At 40.7% G+C, this 20,955-nt stretch overlaps 1 protein-coding gene and 1 long non-coding RNA gene across 3 annotated transcripts; one reads left to right on the plus strand and one right to left on the minus strand.

The window, feature by feature from the left end:
• Nucleotides 1–3,635: 3,635 nt before the first annotated feature.
• LOC145446768 (beta-1,4-N-acetylgalactosaminyltransferase bre-4-like) lies at nucleotides 3,636–12,448 on the minus strand. Of its 2 annotated transcripts, XR_013917346.1 has the most exons (7): nucleotides 11,645–12,448; nucleotides 8,861–9,034; nucleotides 6,813–6,936; nucleotides 5,970–6,082; nucleotides 5,451–5,534; nucleotides 4,630–4,792; nucleotides 3,636–4,150 (listed from the first exon to the last, which is right to left on the minus strand). XR_013917346.1 is itself a non-coding variant. In XM_080325136.1 (6 exons), exons 1-6 carry the CDS (start codon nucleotides 12,121–12,123, stop codon nucleotides 4,690–4,692), a joined length of 1,077 nt encoding a protein of 358 aa, XP_080181262.1. In that variant the 5' UTR covers nucleotides 12,124–12,448; the 3' UTR covers nucleotides 3,636–4,689. The 2 variants fall into 2 exon arrangements, 1 of the variants encoding a protein (XP_080181262.1); XM_080325136.1 differs by having other exon boundaries at nucleotides 3,636–4,792.
• A 784-nt stretch (nucleotides 12,449–13,232) lies between these two features.
• On the plus strand, nucleotides 13,233–14,673 carry LOC145446777 (uncharacterized). Its single transcript, XR_013917347.1, has 2 exons — nucleotides 13,233–14,017; nucleotides 14,072–14,673. It is a non-coding gene; the product is annotated as an uncharacterized LOC145446777 (long non-coding RNA).
• The last annotated feature ends 6,282 nt before the right edge of the window (nucleotides 14,674–20,955 follow it).

The raw sequence follows: 20,955 nt of genomic DNA on the forward strand, positions 1-20,955 counted from the left end.
CAGCAACGTGCTATGCGCGCATAGGCAGCACGAATTGAACGCCCGGCACATTTATTGCTATACACAGTGCAAGGAGGCGAAACGATCAGAGTACTCGAATTCGAGTCCGAAAATGAGAGTCCCTTTTTCTCGAATAAGGAAAAGATAACCGTTACTCATCGAGAGTAATTTTTTTAAGGAAACATGGCTTCAGTCAGCGGCGTTGTAGTCAAATCACAAGTCAGTCATGTCATTTTCTACTCACCAGCAAGTCACGGAGCAAGTGGCCGAGTCAGAGGCATAGTGTTGAGACTCGAGTCCAAGTCTGCATTCATTGATCATTATCGAGTTCAAGTCACGTTCAACTCACTTTTTTAAACTCTAGGACAGTGGTTCTCATGTGGCCCGCCGGCCACGGGTTGGCCGCCTCTGCCTTAAGGCATCAAAATTGAGAAACATATTTTTCAATGAACGGCCAGCCTAACCATTTCTATCTATAGCAGCTCATCTTGAAGTTATTCCCGAATAGTGGTTATGTATATTACAGAAGAAAATTGACCAAATAGGCTGTTCACTAGTTTGCTGAGACAACTTGTAAACATTTCTAAGTCACCCTGATTGACCAATGACCATACTACTCTAACTTGTTATTTTATTTACTAACAGCGACAAAACATTTTCAAGTAGCAATATATATCTTTGTATCATCAGGCTTCTGTCATATTTATCAATTAAAATGAGTCTCCACAGTTGACTATTTCATTTCCGACAGCCATTTTTGTATAGCGAGTCGTAAAGTTTTACCAGTTATGAAGCGAATATTTTCTCGTGATTTACGTAATTGAAAACATTACAAATTAGGCTATCAGTCATTTTTCAAATTAAGAGGTCTCGCGGACACGCTGAAAATGCTTCATGGACCCCCTGTTGAGAACCACTGCTCTAGGATGATATCGAATGCCCGGCATTGATAATAGACAAATTTTTCTCGCTCTTGTTCAAACGGATAAAATACAATGTCAGGGCTATTTTTCAAGTATCGATCCTGATACACGAGACTCGAATGAAGTGATATACAATGTTTGGATTCGCATGACTTGTTGGAGTTACGCGCAATGATTCGAGTAGGCTTACAAGTCGAGTAAATACACAAAGTGAACCACTAGTCGAATGATTTTCCATTTTAAAAAGAAATGACTCCAGACAATGCAAAATTTCGAGGCGAATCAATACAACCCCGACTTCAATGCTGCGTTTCCAACGCTGAATACTCTTCTCATCAAGAGTAGGGCTGAGCACAATGATTCGAGTACTAGAATATGAATCGAGTAGGCCTATTAATTTCAATTAGTTTCTAGTATTTACAGATTATTTTTCCGAGTACTGAAATCATACGCTTCATTCCACTTTATGAGAGTGTATCCCTACCGAGATGTTGAAGGATGTTCCTCCTCGTCCGTAGCGCGTAGGCTGTGTTTCACAATAGAATGAAAGTGAGCCGTACTGAAAGTGCGCAACACGGAAATCATGATAAGTATTATCGCCCCCGTGTTGTATGAGCTATGTAGTCGTAAGGCCATGCAGACTACACTATAACAACAACTAATGTCACTGGTACGTGGGCACTATATCCGTGCGTTGGTATTTCCTTGTCAATCGATGGCATCGTATTTTCGAAACAATGATAAAATCGTTGTCTATACCTTGCAACTCAAACTAGTCCAATGAATGCTAGACTCGGAAACGTAGTAGGCTTACCCAGCACCAAATATAATGCATGCTTGCCGCTTGTACCCTTCAACGCGTGTAGCCTATGCTTTGAACTTCTGACGACAAGCAATAATAGACCTGAATCATGTGTTTCTGTGCACACTGCAGTGCACAGTGCACAATATGTATGGTGAGTAGAATGAGCAATTGTTATCATTTCAGCGTGAATCAGGATGATTTCGATACTTCGAGGTAGGTTGGTTTACGCGAAACGTTAGTCGGAAAATTGGGATCAATAGTGGCTAGTGGCTATTACATATATTCATCATCATAACTTGTATGTCCCTGATTTATTTCGTCTATATTCCGTCTTTACTGCATGATGTATTTGTTTATGGGGTTATTACTTGTAAGTATGATGGTCTAGGTAGATTCTATAAAAGTGGTTATCAAACTTTTTTAGACACGCCCCCCTTTATGACAGTGGAAAATTTCGCGCCCCGTTATCGTCATATCACAAAATGCAAGCAGAATGCTAGCAATCCCAACATATAGATTGATGGCATGGAAGCTTATGACTGTTGATGAGAGAATTCTCAAATATGAATTTGGTTTATATACAGAGCAATAAGTATGGATTGGAGGTAAATCGCGCGAGACGCGAAATTTTTTGTAAATGACAACAGCTTCGCGCCCCCTTCGAACGCTTTCACGTCTGTAAGGGCGCGCGCCCCCTAATTCGAGAATTCATGTTCTAGAACAATAAGTGATAATTTGTTATCCATTGTTCCTTTCATTTTCTGTCCGTATTTGAATGGAATTAGTAATGCTACTTCATAAGAATCAATTAAATTTTCTCTGTTGGTGCAGAGATAAAATATTAAAAATGAATTAGTAGGCTGCTTGGTGATGATTTATTCTGGGGAATCGTAAAACCATCTCTTGGTTGGTTTACCTTCTCGAAGAAGTGAAGTTATTACTGGTTATACTTAGTTTTTCTACTGTAAGCATTGTCGGAAATACGTTGTCAATGTGTTAGCAGGTTGTTATCTCTAACATACAAGACACACACATTACATGTGTGAGGTATACGTCAGACTTGGACAACTAGATAATTCTAGTTGTCTAATTTCACTAAATTAGAGCGAAATCTCAGTAATCTAATTCTAATCTAATTTGGAAAAGCTGAAAATTTTCTAGTTGTCCAAGTATATGCTTGGATAACTAGATAATTCTAGTTGTCTAATTTAACTAAATTAGAGCGAAATGCCAGTAATCTAATTCTAATCTAATTTGGAAAGGCTGAAAATTTTCTAGTTGTCCAAGTCTGGTATACGTGCTATTAGTATTTCAATTTCTACTTTATTAAAGTCATAAATGAGTAGTCCTATCCTTGGGGTTACCATATCTTGAAAATCCGAAAAGCGGACACTTTTTGAAAATTTTCTGACTTACTATTGCTGGTGTGAAATCCGGAATAAATGGTAAATTTTTCCCGGCTTGGTGGTTAGTTGACTAACAAAAAAGGTCAACTTTCCGGTTCAAATGCCAAAATACAGTTTTTCTTTCACATTTTCCGTTGGTTGACTGAGAAGAAGAAAATAAAAGGAAAACAGTCGACCTACCGGCAACGGACATTTGGGCGACCTCCGAGGACACTTTCAAAAACGTTTTTTTTTTAAAGACGACAAATCCTTTTAAAAGAGGACGTATGGTAACCCGACCAAACCTATAACATGCCCATTCCCAGCTAATATAGTCTGATGATACATTAATTGCGGATTCGTTCGTGATTCACGTTCTATTCGATCATAATAGTTTTCGCACCTCCAACAAAGTGTTTCCCCCCCCCCCCCATGACCTTCGACTAAGATATATTTAGCAACGGATTAGTCTCGATCGAATGATGGTACACCGAACAAGAATTATAAACAGGACAACAACAGTTTTGGCACTTGGAGCGTATTCGTCATTTCCACTGAAGCATGAAGTTACAACCGAGTAGAATACTAATTTCAATTTTCATGCACGAAACACCAATCATCGTTCCACAGTGATCGTATGACATAGTTCTGTTCATGACAGCACTGCACAGGAAATGTGTGCTTCCGGCGTATGATTGAGAGCTTGACCACATTATTGTGGACAGAAAGTGAGCCATTATCGATCGCCAGATATGTTGAAATTTGAAGGTTGCTGTCAACCACATGTGGGTTCCTCAGCCCAGAATATAATATATAGAGAAATTCCAGTTCATATAGCTGCATTTATAATGGAGATTTCATCTCCTTGAAATAAGAGATGGAGTCGGTATGTTGCAAACGTCTGGAGTAGGTGGGAAATGGAACCGGCTCCACAGCCCGGATCAACAATGACAAAATGACGTATTGTTGCGAAAAATGGTTTAGTGACGTCTACTTCGCCTTCCCGACAACCTAGTTCGATTGCTCATTCCAGTCAGGTTATTCTAGGCTTACCATATTTTGAAAATGCAAAATGAGGACACTTTTTCAGAAATTTGCAAGATACAAAACCGGAGTAGAATTCTCAAAAACCGGTGAATTTTTCCCACTTTGCGGTCGGTTGACTAAAAAAAAAAAAAAAAAAAAAGGTCATCACTTCCGCTCAGAGCTCAAAAACACGTTTTTCACTCCACATTGCTAGGTGGACGACTAAAAAAAATAAAAAAAAAAAAAAAAAAAGGTCTTCATTTCGCTCAGAGCTGAAATCACCGCTTTTCCTCCGAAATACCCGCCCGAGCTTCACTTCTGCGCTAATTTGCGGCATATCACTCGCAATTTCCTCTATATCTGACCTAAATTTTCAAAAAAGAGGACAAAATCTCAAAAAAGAGGACAAAAGGGCGTCCTCCGAGGACACTTTCAAAAAAGTCAGAAAAGAGGACAAATCCTCTTAAAAGAGGACGTATGGTAAGCCTAGGTTATTCCCAATACAATGAATCTTGTATTGGCGCAAAACCGCTTGACTGCCGAATTCAATTCACTGCGGACGACCGACATCAACTCGGACTTTAACGAAGGTGGGGTACATCCAAACCTCTTCGACAGTTGTGTCCAAACTATTCAGCCCGTCGTCATCCATTCTGGAAAGACAAGAGAGTAGTATAACATTCATCATTTGGACGACTCCACGCGTCAGTGTTCGACTTTATGCGATCAGTAAGACTCATCAAATTTAAAATCACAATTGCCTGCTGTTTTGGTGTTGATGGTGTTTTCGAGATCATTGGTAATGTTACATCACGACGATGTTTTTTTATATGACTAGGCCTATTGAGCTGCCGACATGAAACACTGTCAAAATTTATTTCTGCCGTATTGTATGACAGTGGTTGGCAACCTATGGGCGGCGACCAAGTGGAGTCACCTCCACATTTTCTGGGGTTGCCATAACTCACGATATTCAAGACGAATGCTTATTTTGTTGTAGTTCGAAACATTCAACTGTGCTTTACAAAACCCTAATTCCAACCATAACGGGGCGTTGCGCTTCAAATATATGATGTGGTCTCAAATTGAAGTTGGGAGTGTGAAAAACTTTTGACAGCAACAATTTTCCTCAAACGTTACTGTATTCGAATTGTGGTTAAAAGATGTTCTCGAGTGGCCCTGGTGTACTTCATAAATGATCACTTAACGTCGATCTTTGGGGCGATTGCACTTTTATTTGAGACCACACCATATTTACAGCGCAGTGTGACTTTAACAATAACCCAATTTCTGATAACCATCATAACATACTCTTTTGTTGACTTTTGCAGTGCTTGAAGCCGTCCTTCGTTATGAGGATTCAACTTGTCGACTCCGTGTTCTATCATCGTGAATCTAGAATGAAACGATACGCAGCCTGAAGGCAGAAGTTTCTCCGTTGGGGATATGAACTCAAATGCATGTGCTGAAGACATATCGCCAAAAACCGCTTATCATCAAAACTACAAGCGGAAGTCACTTGACAATTATATATTACGTGAAAGTTAAGCAGGTTTCGCAAATATTGCTGGCACGGTTATTCCAAGTTCAAATCCATGCTCATCTTAAATAAGTATTAATATATGCATTCTCTTGGATATGATACCTAAGTCCAGTTGTCAATTCAGGAAAATAACATTTCATTAGACTTTCATTATCAGTCGAGTGGATAAGTAGGCCTACTCATGACGAGACATACTAAATTGGTTATCCCGGAAACTTCGAATATGTTTTTTCATGCGACACACAAAAACTTATACAGATATAATATGGCATAATAAGACAGGATACCTGCCCAACTCCGGATTTGGCCTGGCAATCCTCAAGCCTTTCTGCCTGATCCGTCCGTACAATGCATCGTCTTCACCACCCCATCCCCAAAAGTTATTCGAAAATCCGTTCAACTATCATAGAAAGTATTGATTAATTTGATTGCGAGGCTGATTCGCAACACTACTGTCTTCATCGGGTCAACTTTATCAGTGGGGTGGGCGTAAGGTACACCTTACCCGCCCTAAGATACACGATGTTAATACCGTGACATCATATAACACGTTCACTACGCCACAGTGGATGCGTGATCTCATGCAATAGTAGCAGGAATAGGACGTTATATACTGTGTCCCTGATGTTTTTGTGTCAGATACGCCGACTCATGACAATCGTATACACACGATCGTGCATATGCATACCATGAGTGAATGGTGTGAATATGCCGCTGGACAAGGAAGGTGCGAAAATAACCTAGAACGACTTTTAAAGCCTTGCACCACCCTCCATGCTATCTCGGAAATAGGAAACGCCAATTGCGAAAGACACATATAGCAGTTCTTCTGATCAGGTCATCGGTCTGATCCGGCTGGGGATTGAACCCAACGACTTACCGATGAAGACGCTCCACCACAACGCTATCCTGTCGGCGGACCTTGTCTTGTAATATATATACGCTCCCTTTTCATAGTAGAACACTTTCACACTTTCAGTAGCCTACACCATCAAGCTGGTTATATATGTGTGGATACATTTTACGGGCTTCTCTGTCATGGAGTGGCATTACTATGGAATGATTTCGTGCCTTGATAGCTGCATTTTTACCATCATCCCAATGGGACACTAATCCTGTTTGTGACCTACCTTTTCGTATTGGTCCGCTGTCATCGCAAGAACTCCGCCCACAGTCATGCCACAGCACATCGTGTTGTAGTCAAATTTGCTGACGGTCGTCGACAAGTGATCGACGATATCTCCTTTTGAACACCTACGAAAACGACACGCGTATACTATTCGAGGCATACTCATGAATAGCAACGAATGGCACCGATGATACAACTATAACTATCTAGTATCACACTTTCATTGCTGATACATACTTGACTACTTACACTACAATGCTACATGATATCGATCAAGACAACATTCGGCCTACGGTTTTGAAAAGTCCTATAGTTAGGGAGCCATAACACGCGACTACATGTAAAATCAAGCACTCTCTCTGCGTAAATATTGTCTATTTACACCCCAATGATGGTACAAGAAAACAGAACCTATACCTTTGAAACCATACCGTGGTATAAATCACAACATTCTAGTCCAAATGATGCTCGGCTAACTAGAATTAGTACAAATGATGTACGAGGAAACGTATAAATATATATTCATATATGCATTAGACCAGGGTAACCAACACACGGACCTGATTTGAGATTTCGGAAAAACGCCTCGTAAATCATTTTGAAATGCTAAAATTGATTTCAGCGTACAAATATCGTTGTCGTTCTTCAAAATAAGCTATATTCCGCCGTGCCGGACATCTCCATTCTTCATTAGCTGATATGGCTTCGGCGATGGCAACAGCATTCGATATTTCGATGGAGGAAGAACTAGCTGATATTAAAGGGAATATTGCCTTGAAGTGCAATGGTGCATACACTGCCAATACCGAGACGCCTAGAAAACGATTGCGGGCTTCCACACAAGATCAAGCTTTGTGAGTCTTTTTCCAGCAAGTACTATACATTGTATAGCTAACTATAATATCGATTTCTTTGTCAGTGAAAAGATAGCGCCCGGCTTCTTCATCAGTAGGTCGTGGATTCGATCCCCTGTCTGGTCAGACCAATGACCTGATTGGTAGCACTGATATCCATGACTTCTGCGCTTGACGCTCATGCATTTCTAAGATAGCATGGCCTCCTCGCAACCTCATCCGCGCAAGCGGTTTCTTACAAGAAGCCTAGAGGTGGGCCGTGCTATAAGACGGCATAGTTACGGAAAATAATGAAGATTATCGGCCAGGTGTAAATGACCATAGTAGTCGACAAACACCATGAATACCTCAAAACAAACAAGCAAAGATAGCATGGCGGAGTGGTGCAAGACTTAGAGGGGCTATATCTGCACCTTCCTTGTCAAGGGGCATATCCACATCATGCACTCGTCGTGTTTATGTGCTTCATGAGTCGGTGTGTATGCCGCAAAAACATCAAAGACAAAAAAATAACCTTCTTACGTCCTTGATCGTGCGTCGTTCACAGTTCAGGAAAGAATGAAAGTGATGATCGTGATATATTTTTTTGTTTTAATAATATTTCTTTAATAAAACACTATTTATTTTGTGGTAACTATGCCCGTCGCCCATGATAGAGAGCACAGCGTTGTACTGGGGCGATGTTTTAAAAACGTGGTTGTCAAACTGTGTGGCCTGTTTTATCTTGATATTGCATCCATGCGGCCCGCGGCTTCAACGAAATTTGAAAAGTGGCTCTCGTCGCGTTTTTTATTGGCGACCCTTAATTTAGAACAAGGTTTTAAAGAACTAAACTAGCGATTGAATATATATAGAGAAAGAAAATCGCCGATTGATAATGATGATTAACTCCAATTGGCTCTAAATGGAAACCCACAAATATGGAAATGCTGTTCAGTAGCTAACCAGTCCGTTGAAATATTAGATCGACATCCCGGGAACAGGGTTTCTGAATTCTGAAGTATAGGTTCTGGTTTCATGTAGCACTTTATTGGTGCGAATGCACATGAACTGGCAAACAAGGTGGATATATGATAGGATGAGTTAATAGCATATAGTATGCGTACACTGCACTGTACTACATGCACGCATATATGTTTATAACCATACATCTAAAACTGGATAATGAGCATGCGCAGATTAATTAGCAATATACCTGTACAGCAGGTCATCGTTCTCAATCAGCGTGTCGACGTCGTGGAAAATAAAGCAATCGAATGGCATGTTGAGTTGTTCTCCGACGTCACGTGCGTACTTGAATCCCGAGTTCATGATGCGCCCTTTGTTGAAAGTTTCATTTCCAATTTGCTCGACCACGAAGATGCTGAACCTAGAAGACAATGTTGATGTTGAATTTCGACACGGCTAAAGATGTGACTCATACAGACGAGAAACGGTCGGTAGATATTCGGCGTCTGGTCGTCAATTATATAGCTCGCAGAAGGACGATAATAATCACTAATCTGCAGAGATCCAAATATCATCGCAGATGTCGATGTTTGATTTTGCTCAGAGACAAAGTTTAAACGTTTCTGCTAGGCAAAGAGTTAGGCACACCTAATAAATACCCCTTGACCGATTTATGATTTGAAATTGTGTACTCTTCAATTAAAACATTACGATTTCCATATCAAATCAGTACAACCTAACGGCTGCAGACTTAACTCATGACAGACCGGTTTGACGTTACTCGTAACGGCGGTTTGTAATATCCGTATTGTAGGGGGACTGTAGTGTAGATGTATACGTGCGTTCAACTACGGGAAGCGTTCTTCGTTATGGCTTAGTGTTCATAGTGACTTACTTTCCCATGATCCCACTTGAACCGGCTAGCAAGCGTTATTCCGCAATTCTTTACACTAGACTTAAATATGCTAACCGAACATGTTCGTATGGGCTCAAGATAGTGTCAAAATTGTTGGAAGCAGTAAGCAGAAGTAATGCGTATTCACCAGTGTTGGAATGACTCGAGTCATGACCTGACTCGAGTCCCCTTTTTCGTATGACTTGTCTTGACTCGAGTCATTTTGCATAAATGAATAGACTTGAATTGACTTGATTCGACGCTTCAAAAATGCGCATTGACTCGTGACTCGAAGTAATATCGACGAGTCAATTTCACGTCATCAAGTAATCGATGCCGACGAAACCACTCTATCTTGTAAAACTTCGGATTGTTAACGATACGCTTATTTGACCTGTGAGTGCAACCAATCACTGAATGATTGTGCGTTTTACCGAACCTCTATTTTTATATCACAAATAAAGTGATCGCTAACGCCGTGATCGAAGCTTACAGATTACGTTGTCGTAAACTAGTAGTAAAGTAATATACCACCAATGTGTATCTGTTCTATAGATTGCTCTCAATGCCCACCTTGGCCAACCCTTTTGTATGATTTAGATCGAATGAATATCGCTCATACGTTTATAATTATATATCATGGATATGCAGGGGGTAGGTTATTGCGCCATATCATTTTTCCAATTTCAAATGTTTCGTTTTTTATCTTTTTTTGGCTGACTTGGGCTATTCTGCTACTTGCGTATAGTTTAGCAGCGCAGCGCCTTTTTGTATGTATGATCAACTCTTTTTTCGTTATTCAATTCAGAGTAAATGGGCACCCCATCTATATTTGAAACAGGAAAATACAACGACTTTGAATGATGTCTGGTACGTTAAAAATTCAACTTGACGTGATTAGTGACTTGACTCGTGACTTGACTTGACTCGAGTCACCTTTGAAAATCAAGTGCATTGATTTGACTCGAGTCGAAAGTGGAATGACGCGAGATGACTTGTGACTCGGAGGTAGTGACTTGATCCCAACGCTGGAATTCACACTCAAACGGTAGCACACTACTACTGCGCCCACGCAATAATTATACCGCGGTATAAATAAAACACAGCATTTTAATCAAATTGAGGGCTGACAAATTAGAATAAGCACAATTGGCGTAGGAAAGAACGTTACGCACGTAGGATTTATAACCATGCTGTGCACACCATGAATCAATCGGAGCTGCCTCTTACGAAAAGTAACCAAAGGCCACGCTAGAGATTGAATATTATATACACTGCAGAAAAAGAAAAACGACGACTGATAAATAGGGCAAGTTTTTGCATCTTTTACAACTTTTTCACAGCTTCCGACAGCGTCTCAGACACTCTGAATTCGTGTAGTACGATTTCTTAAGCTGTTTGTAGGAATCAGGGCGAGGGTGAGTTATCGCTTTGCTGTTTGGCTTTCGGGGGAAATTATTTCTGCATTGCATTATTTCCGGAAAAAATGTAATTTTCGGCGTTCTTGCCAGACCGCCCGTGAAAGGAAAAAGCACCAGATTTGACAGCCTTGCAGGAGCTAACAGCGAAATGCTGTCATGCTGCCACGTTTCAAACCTAAATAATATAAAAGGGTATGCATGATCGATTGAATAGCGAAGAAAGAAACGGAACGAAACGTGTATCTCCTATCCTAATAATTAAAAAAAATATATTTAAATGCAACTTTTTACTGTAAATTTTGCTAAGAAACCCTAAGATAACAGGGTTTCGCATTCAAGAGGTAGGTTCGGTGTTCGCTGATTGTGTACGATCTTCTGGGTTTGAATAGACATTTTTGTTAAAAATGCGACCTCCACCTTCGCTAAGTCGGTGCTGTTAGGGGGTCTTGCCCAAACAGCCCAAAGTAACGCCCTGCGATGTACCACTGTACTGTACTGTACGATTGTAAAAAAAGAACGAAAAGCGTCTATGACAGTAAGACAGTCGAGAGATCAAAGTTGTGCATTGTGTGTTGACAGCCAAAAATTATTAGAACGTTATAATATACGTTTCTACGATCGTTCAGTATTGCGATCAAAGCCACAGGGGAAATTGCAAGTATTGTGCTACTACCAACCATTCAAAGTCATATTGACGCGATAATGTAGCACTCACGTGTTCTTCTGTCGACATAAAACGGGAAACGTGTGTCCCACAAATATTCTCAAATGCGACTCTCGATCCCGGAAGGGAATAATCAGTGCGATTCGTTGCACACCTGCGCTACTTTGCGATCCATGAATAACTGCCGCTTTGTCCAATATGGTATTGAGCTCGTTGGTATCTTTCTCTTGATATGCCCGGCTTATATTGATAGGATAATCCCCGCCTAGGTGATTGCAATATATCCTCACCGATGTGTTCGTATCTACGATCATCTTTCCCGATGTAGCACCGGCGTGAACGTGAAAGTTTATCTCGGGAATTTCGTTGCATTGAACTATTCGGTTGAACGCTTTACTATCTCTCGAAAAGCTTCGTGGTACTGTCAATGTTCCGGTGTTTCCGGCGATATAGTACACGAGGAAGGATATGATTGACAAGATAACAATTCCAGACGACAAATGTGCATTCCGCGACTGTAGTATTCTCATTGCACGAATCCGTGTACCAAGGTTTGATTGGGATTACTTGGCAGGAAACTAATCTAGAGAATACGAGAAATGGTAAGAATTTGTTTACTGTATTGGCTGGCATTAAGATACCGTGCGTAGGTTCTCAGTACAGGGGTCGCAATTGAAAAATTCACTCAGTATGTGGAGTCAGGTCACCGCCACGTAGAACAGAACATTCAACTTCAAATGGAAGATCAGCCGTACAGCGGTCTCCTTAGATCAAACAATTCTGGCTCGACAGCTGACAGCTTTTCCAAATTTGATAAGAAGTAAAATTACTGAATTCGGAAAAAAGTTGGAATTCGAACAAAATTTTGAATTGGAACGAAATATCTCATAAATCAAGTTCAACTTTTATCAAGTCGGACTTTATCCTCATAAGATCGGGAATGGTAAATGTATGTAAGATTGGGTTATTCAAAATAACTTTTTTCCGGATTCCAGCCATTCACTGATAAAATTGTCAGGTTACCCTAAGAAACGCTGCACACTTTGAAGGGATAATCTGAGAATTATTAAAGAAAAACTCCAATATCTCCGCTGCTACTAGTTGAAATTGAGTCAAATTATAGTTTTGCATCGTTTATGAAGACAACTCAATAATTTCTCGGGGCTGAAAGAAAAATGAAAATTGTATTTTTTATTTTCCTCAATAAATTAAAAATATTAATTGGCTCTGCGGCGGCTTATACTTGTTAGAATCGAACCAAATTTGGTGTGAAGTGTTTTGTTATGGTAACCTGACAATTTATTCAGCGAATGGCTGGAATCCGGGAAAAAAGTTATTTTTGAACAGCCCTAATGTACGTGTACACCAAGCCAAACTCGTTTCTCGCTATACAGCTCTTCTGTAGCATTTCAGGAAAATCAGAAATTAAATTATAATTAAAATATCTCTTCATAATTAGGTTAATTAAACAATTGGAATTGTCTTTTTGTCCAGGTCTGCTTCAAACTACCAAGGTCAACAGCAATCGTAATCGGCCTGGTTGTTATGATAAAATACAGGTAGAATATTTGAGCTTTCACTGAGACTGATCGCATGTTCTGTACAAAATGCTACTGAATGATGTAACATGTCGGTACCTGGGAGTTATTTTTGACGGACGACTCAACTACAAATCTCATATTGACTATATATCAGGCAAATGCAACAAACGCATGAACCTTCTCAAACTATTAACAGGGACGGATTGGGGCGCATCAACTCACACTCTACTAATACTCTACAGGACACTGATTAGATCTGTAATTGATTACGGAATGGAGGCATACTTCTTCGCTCCGCAGACGTATCTGAAAAAGATCAAGACAATCAACAACAAGGCATTACGACTGTGCAGTGGGGGTATGGTGAGTACGCCTATATGTGCAATTGAGGCAACCTGCGATGAAATGCCACTCGAGGTAAGGCACCTGTATCTGTGCCTAAAAAACCGATTGAATCTATTACACCAACGAGATCATCCAAACCACGGCTTGACAGAGAACAGCTGGGAAGATATGTACACGCTATTGAATAACCGATTCAGAACTTTCAATTCCTTTACTAGAAGCTCGACACTCGACCAAAATGCGACCATCCGAGGAAACGAGACGTTATTAATTGCCCCTTGGACTATTCATCCTCCCGTAATTGATTCAACCCTGTCGAGATCGTTATCCCGCGAGTCACCTTGCGACATGATAGCCATCGAAGTCGGGGAGTTTCTAGATGCTTCCTACACTAACTCAGTGACTATATTCACAGATGGGTCGAAGACCGCGAATGGATCCGGATACTCGGTATATGTGCCAAGTATTGACCTGAGAATTGCTCACGCTGCTCACCGCAATTTCTCGTCATTCACAACAGAATTATGTGCCATTAAATGTGCCTTGAATTGGATAGACCAAAACAACATTGCTGACTCCATCATTTTAACAGATTGCCTAAGTGCTCTGCAATCCGTACACAATTTCCGTTCAGCTCGACACTTCATAATCAATGAAATCGTGGAAATAGGACATCGCTTGAAGAATAGAAGCATGTCAACTACAATTGCGTGGATACCCGGACATTCCGGCGTCTGAGGCAACGAAATTGCAGATCGACTTGCAAGAGAAGCCGCAAACATCGCAAATGAAACCACGACCTACGATTTACCACTAACAGACGCGACAACGTTAATGTTCCGCCATTGCAAGTCGATCTGGAATGGACAATACCAAAGTACTGACCAGGGAGCAACGTATCGACAATACCAGCCTACAATCGACACGACAATTCCAAGACAAGCATCGAGAAAAAATGAATCCACGTTATTCCGGTTACGAACGGGACACTGCGGATTGAATGGACATCTCCACAGAATAGGGGTGTCTGCGACACCTTTGTGTGCCCATTGTGGAGTCATCGAAGACGTGCGCCATTTTTTGATGGATTGTCCGACACTAGAACAACGCAGACAAATACTAAGAAACCGTGCGCATCGAAAGAGAATACCATTCGACTTGGAAAACTTATTGACAGACACCAATATATTACAACACGTAATCGATTTTGTAACATCATCGGGACGCCGTATATAATTATTTACGTTTGACTCCTGACTGAGAGTTTCATGTACTGTATTTGCAAGTTAGCTTGTGCTAGTGATGGAATTTTTTGTCACGTGGTGCAAAAGACCATGCTGTTATAAGCACCATAACATGCTTTTATTAATAAAATAATAATAATAATGTCGATACTTTGCAATGTGAGACTATACACTGCTGCAATATTGAAATGAAATTAGACTGATGCTGCTCCTGAGCACGGAAAACCACTGACGCGGGGCAGCGTATCAATCCATATACTGCGTTCGGCCTGTCTCTACATCGCAAAACTGTAGCTCTATCTTGCTTGTCCATCCTTATGTTATACCAAAAAGAGGTCAAATCGTAGATAACACGGCTGAGAATTTTAGGTTAACCCTACTCTATTCCAAAAGCTTGCTGTATCTACACGCTCTGTGTGTATACGTCTTAGTGTATCCTGAAGTTGCCAGCATGACAAGATCTAGTAGCGTGACAAACAAGTGCTGGCTATACGCCGCAGATGCGGAAGCCGGTTTAATGATTTACAATATTTACCAAGAAAAACGAATACTATACGGGTTGTCGCCCATGTGCGGTCTACGTTTAATGTATATGTCAGTGCTCTTCAACCTTTTTCTTCGTAGTACAACCTTTTAACATTTTCTTAAAACTCGTACACCCCTGACTAGATAATGCACCGATAACGCAGAAAGCCGTATTACGATTAGGCACAATACGTCCGCATTCCAGCGGGAAGTCGCCAGGGCACATGAACGACAAATACTCATATGAAATTTGCTACTGGAAACTTAAAATCGCGGAGAGCCCTTGCGGTGTTCTGTGCCTTCACTTATTTCATGAGATATGCCTTGGGTAAATTTTTTATTGTAGAAGCAAAACCTCCCAGCAAGCTCACAATATATATTATATGTACCAAAATCGCGAGTATAAATGTCACCAAAAAATACTAGAATTACGTGTGTTGTCGCGCCGAGCGCGAAGATTTTTCCCCTTGAATGGATTTCGTCGTTTCACATATTACTGTCAAAAATGTATTCATTCTCAGCTTACGTTATCAGATTAACCCATAGAGCTGATGGAGGGGTGTCTTCGAAGATTTTTGGCACAAAATTAATGATGATGCATGTTCCGGTTTTTATTATTCACTTTGTTGCATGTTGTTATTTCTTGGCCTCCCATCAGGATTGTTTGTATTGATATTATTATTATTATTATTATTATTATTAATACACATCAATGACAGTGGCGCTAATCGCCTGTTCAGGATTTGTGCGCCACGACAGTGCATTTCTTAAAGTTCAGTGTCTTTGCTTCGGGTATTGAGGACGACTTTCGCTTGCAAGCGAACTTCCACTCTTCATTATCTCTCGCTTACGTGCGTGAACTTTCAGGATCCTGCTGCCGACTTTGGAGCTCGGTTCACTCTTCTTCTAGGCTTTTCAAGACGCTACGTTAACAGGGGGTCGGCGATGAGGAGCCCAGATAAACCTCCGACACATGGGAACATGGCAGAACCGAGACTCGAACTAGCACCCATCGGTGTCGTGACTGCAGTGTTTAACCAACTGCGCCACTCGCTTCCCATCTAACGCAGTTGTTCGCAGACTCGACCCTCTGGTTGCGCAATCATGTAATCTGCGCTATTTATAAGCTTGCCGCAGGAAGCACCAATTCAAAATGTCTGAGCTATAGCGGTGGTTTCCTCGAGAATCATTAGACAGATATTGCAAGCTGAACACATGCTAACTCCACCCTGTTCTACTCCAAAAGGAACTAATAATTCCATTACCAAAGGTTAAATGATGAGAAGCATTTACTTATGACATCACTTTGTTCGATATTACACATCCAGTCAACCTGTTCTGAAGCATAAACTGCGGCGTATTTATTCTGATAGCAAGAGCTATAGTCATCGTCTCATCGGTTCATTATAATGCGGATCTGGTACACCCCTGTACACCCCATCCGAGTGGTACAACTTTTAAAAATTATGGTACACCCTGTGGTGTAAGAAACACCCGTTTGAAGAGCATTGGTATATGTAGTATCAATAGGAAATCGAGAAACCTTAAGCAAATAAAGGGTACGGCGCCGATTGATCGGCTAAGAATATTTGCTACAAGTGGCGAGTATAGCTTGTGGTATGATCCAATCAGGACCTTAACTGCCGCACCCAAAAGTCCCAAAATGGGGGGGGGGTGATGAGCTCGAATGGGGGAATGAGCTCGAAGGGGGCCCACAATTATTTCGTGAATTAACATATATTATAGAGTATTTTTTGAGAATTTATGCAACTTTTTCAAAATTTATTCACGCTGGGCGCGATTTAATGTTGCCAGATAAATTGAATATTGTGTATCCTTCCACAAGAAAAAAATACGCATGATTTATAAGAATAGGCATTTCTACCGTGCCACGATTTAGGCCATGTTACATGTGACTCCGAGAATTGTGCCAGAACGATCAGCAGCGAGAAAACCTTGGCCGAAAATGACTGCCCTTGTGCTGACCGAAAATTCCGATATATATATGTTTAGTTCTCCATGGCCGCTAAATGGGTGGCTCAGAATGTTCCTGTCCTGACAATTTGATCCCCTCAAGACAAGGGAAAAAATTATTCGCCAGTGAAGAAATACCAATTTGAAATCGCGCGCGTGTTTTAGTTTAGTGCGTCTGGGCGATTTCAATATCTTTTGACACAGCCGACAGGAGGTCACGAAATAAAATCAATGTACCAACGGGTAGGGCTGGGCCATATGATTCGAGTACTCGAATCCGAATCGAGTAATAATTTTGATGATTCGAGTCGAGTAGTAAAAAGCGATTTTTTTCGAGTAATTAAATTATACGCTTTTCGCCATTGAAAGTTAATTCATCAACGAGAATTATAGTTTCAATTCTAATTTTCATTGTTGAAGCCTTGAAACCTTGATTGGCGGTTTCGTAGCATACGAAACATATAGTACAAATCTGCAAAGGTTACTGGACGAAGCACATTTGCGAAATCATGATTATCCCACAAGATTGTCACCAATTGGAATGAATTCGGTACGGTCGAAAAAATACCAAAGTATCATTTATGAGATGGATAACAGGCATTATATTCTTTGTGGTGGCATAAACGGTACATATTATGGTTTTGACATATTACATTCTGTTATGGCATCATAATGAGTGATACTCGATTACACGACTCAACTCGAAGCCTATTTCCTGATTCAGAATCGAATCACTGAGGTACTCGATTTTTTCCAGCCATACCAACAAGTCCACCCGAAGCTGTTTAATTATCATTTACGCGCCCTACATTCCCCAGGTAATATCACTCAACTTTGCCATTACATCTGATTACGTGAGAAGGGAGAAAATAAAAATTGATAGCAATATATATGCAATTCATCATCATATTGATCGATGCTATAATAAATTATAGAAATTTTTCGAGCTTTGCACGTTTAGGCCAGTGTTTCCCAACCTTTTTCCACTCACGTACCACTTCGAGGTTTTATGCAGTGCTCGCGTACCACCTACATGATTTACGCACGCCGTGGGCGGTTAAAAATGTGTTCACCATTTATGACGTAATAATCACGTATTTGACCTATGTGAGGTGTAATAACTAGGGCGATTTTTCTTCTAAAAATCGGAGGATTTTGACCTAGAAAAGCTTCATTTTGACTAAATTCTGATCTCACGCACGCAAATTAGGTGTTTTCGCGCATAATGTTAAAATTGTACTACTAATATTCATTTCTGGTTGGGACTCTCTATCTTACGACGTAGTTTGACCTGAGAAAGCGTTTTTGACTTAAAAACTGGCAAATTTTGACATCAAAAAACTTTATTTTAGCGATATCTGGCCCAGTAGTCACACCACGTATTAAGGTAGAGTTATTTAAAATTTGTCGTAGTACAACGAAAGATACTTTCGCACATTCTCTGGTAGAAAGTGTCTGTCCTTACTAAGTAGCTTGCCAAGAATGGGGAAAGACCGTTCAACAGCAGTAGTTGTTGGCTGACAACACTGAAGTTGTGCGTACACTGTTCCGGTGACACACTTTAACGAACTATATTGTTCCCTGAACTGAAACCTGATAATACTTTTGGGAGTCGTATAATTTGTCGTGTGAACGTAGATAACGAAATATGAAATCGTACGACGTTGGGTTCATTTCGAGATATACGTGTGTAATACCACGTAGAGAAATTGATGTATACATTCATGATTATTAGCTGACTCGGAAGTCGATATACATTCATGATTATTAGCTGGTTCGGAAGTCGATAGACATTTATAAGTACTTCGCTAATGGCGAGAAATATATATTGCATTTTGAACCGTACGTGATATTCAATAAAGTTACAAGCCGGGGAGACGGAAACAAAATATATTCGTCAGTGTGATCCATCGAATACGTGTGCAATAGACAGGCCTGGTGGTACGTCAGCCAACAAGGTCGTACGGCGTGGGTTACGCCGGTCGTCGAACGGAAGAAGAAACACGCAGCTAATTGTAAACGCAACTTTCTGGAGTCAGATAAAACACAATTATACAGCTACAAACGTTCGCTCTGCGTTAAACACACCATGTTGCTTCAGTTAGGATATTGCGGTACGTTGACCATAATACCATGTCAATTGTCAACCTATTTGTTTCGTTTGACAGTTTATGATCCACGATGAGCAGACAATGGGCCGTCTACAACGGTAGGCCTAATAAGTAGGCTACAAGCTGTAAAATATCAAAATCTACGATACAAACGAAATGGAGGGGTAAAAAAAATTTGACTCTGTAAACAATTTTTACAATTTTTTGACTTGACGCGTCAATTTTGACAAAAAAAATCGCCCTATTACTAGCAAATTCTATTAAACTATAGGCATTATCAGCCCGGGTTGATGAGATGCATGGAATTGTTTTTTTACCACTAGTCAAAAAAAATCAAAATCAACCCCACCTAAACTAATAACTTCCATCTACTCGCGTACCACCTGGAAGACCTTCGCGTACCACTAGTGGTACGCGTACCACAGGTTGGGAACCACTGGTTTAGGCGATACGAAACTGCCTCACTAAAGAGTACAAGAGATCTCGGTCATAAGTGTAGCCACAACAACGTTCATCATGATGGGCGGTCTGGGGGACAAAGCCCCCTAGAACTTTGTTTCATCACCCCATGGGTCCCAATACCAACGCTTGGGGGGGGGTGACGAAGTGGTGTTTCGGTCCTGGATCCAGTGATTCAACACCAACAAGTATAAGTCCGAAAAATGTGGACTTAATTTCTACAAAATGCTGGAGGTTTATCTGAACCAGTGTTTCTTAACCGGGGTTCCACAGAACACCCGGGGTTCCACGAGCCAGCCTCAGGGGTTCCACAGGTGGTCAAGACTCAAGACACACACTCAACTCATATAGGCTACATGACTTGCGATGATAAGCCCGTCTTGGTCATCTTTGACTGCAGACATTTATGCCGGATCTGTAGTCGAATTGTGACTGTTGTGGTGGTACGTTGTGTGTAATGTTGTACGCAGGCAAGGTTGGGATTCGAAATTGAAGCCTAGACTTTCTGAACTACCGATTAGATCTCCAACACTTGGAAGCTCATGTGTAAGCAATTGATATCGCACTTGCATTTCGACCGAAAAATGGTATGACACTTTCCAATGTGAAGCCTCGCATTCCTGAACTGGAATCTGAAAGTGAACAGGAGATTTGCAATGAATATTCATTATATTGTTTTCGTTCTGTGTGGAAATCATAATTTAATGGCTTTCTTTTTTATCACTCTGTTGATTCGCAGTTGTCAAGGAGTTCTTTGAAGTCTGGCTGCAAGTCGGGAGTAGAAAGTAGAAACCCTTATGTAGACTGCTCGTGAACATCAGTTAGATTGGAACGAAGCTTTGTTTCGTTATGTTCATGTTTGAAAGATTCTGCTAGCAAATGTATAGATCCGAACAGAACAAGTAGTTTCATTATCACCTTTCTCAGGTTGGTAAATTTGGATTCATTCAGTGACGCATATACGCACAACACAGAGACAACAATGAGCTAAAGAATAACCTACAGACTCTATAGTACAGTGGTTCCCAACCGTTGGGGATTTCAATGGTTTCCGGTGGGGAATAGACGCAATTTTCAAACATTATATACAGGATAGCCTACATATTTACGGAGACGCATGCGCGATTAACGTTTCCAGTTAACTGCTCTTGAGTGTATGTGTT

Source organism: Botryllus schlosseri, chromosome 1, assembly GCF_051294905.1.
Source record: "Botryllus schlosseri isolate E-star chromosome 1, Bs_hap1, whole genome shotgun sequence".
In the NCBI taxonomy this organism is placed as follows: Eukaryota; Metazoa; Chordata; class Ascidiacea; order Stolidobranchia; family Styelidae; genus Botryllus; species Botryllus schlosseri.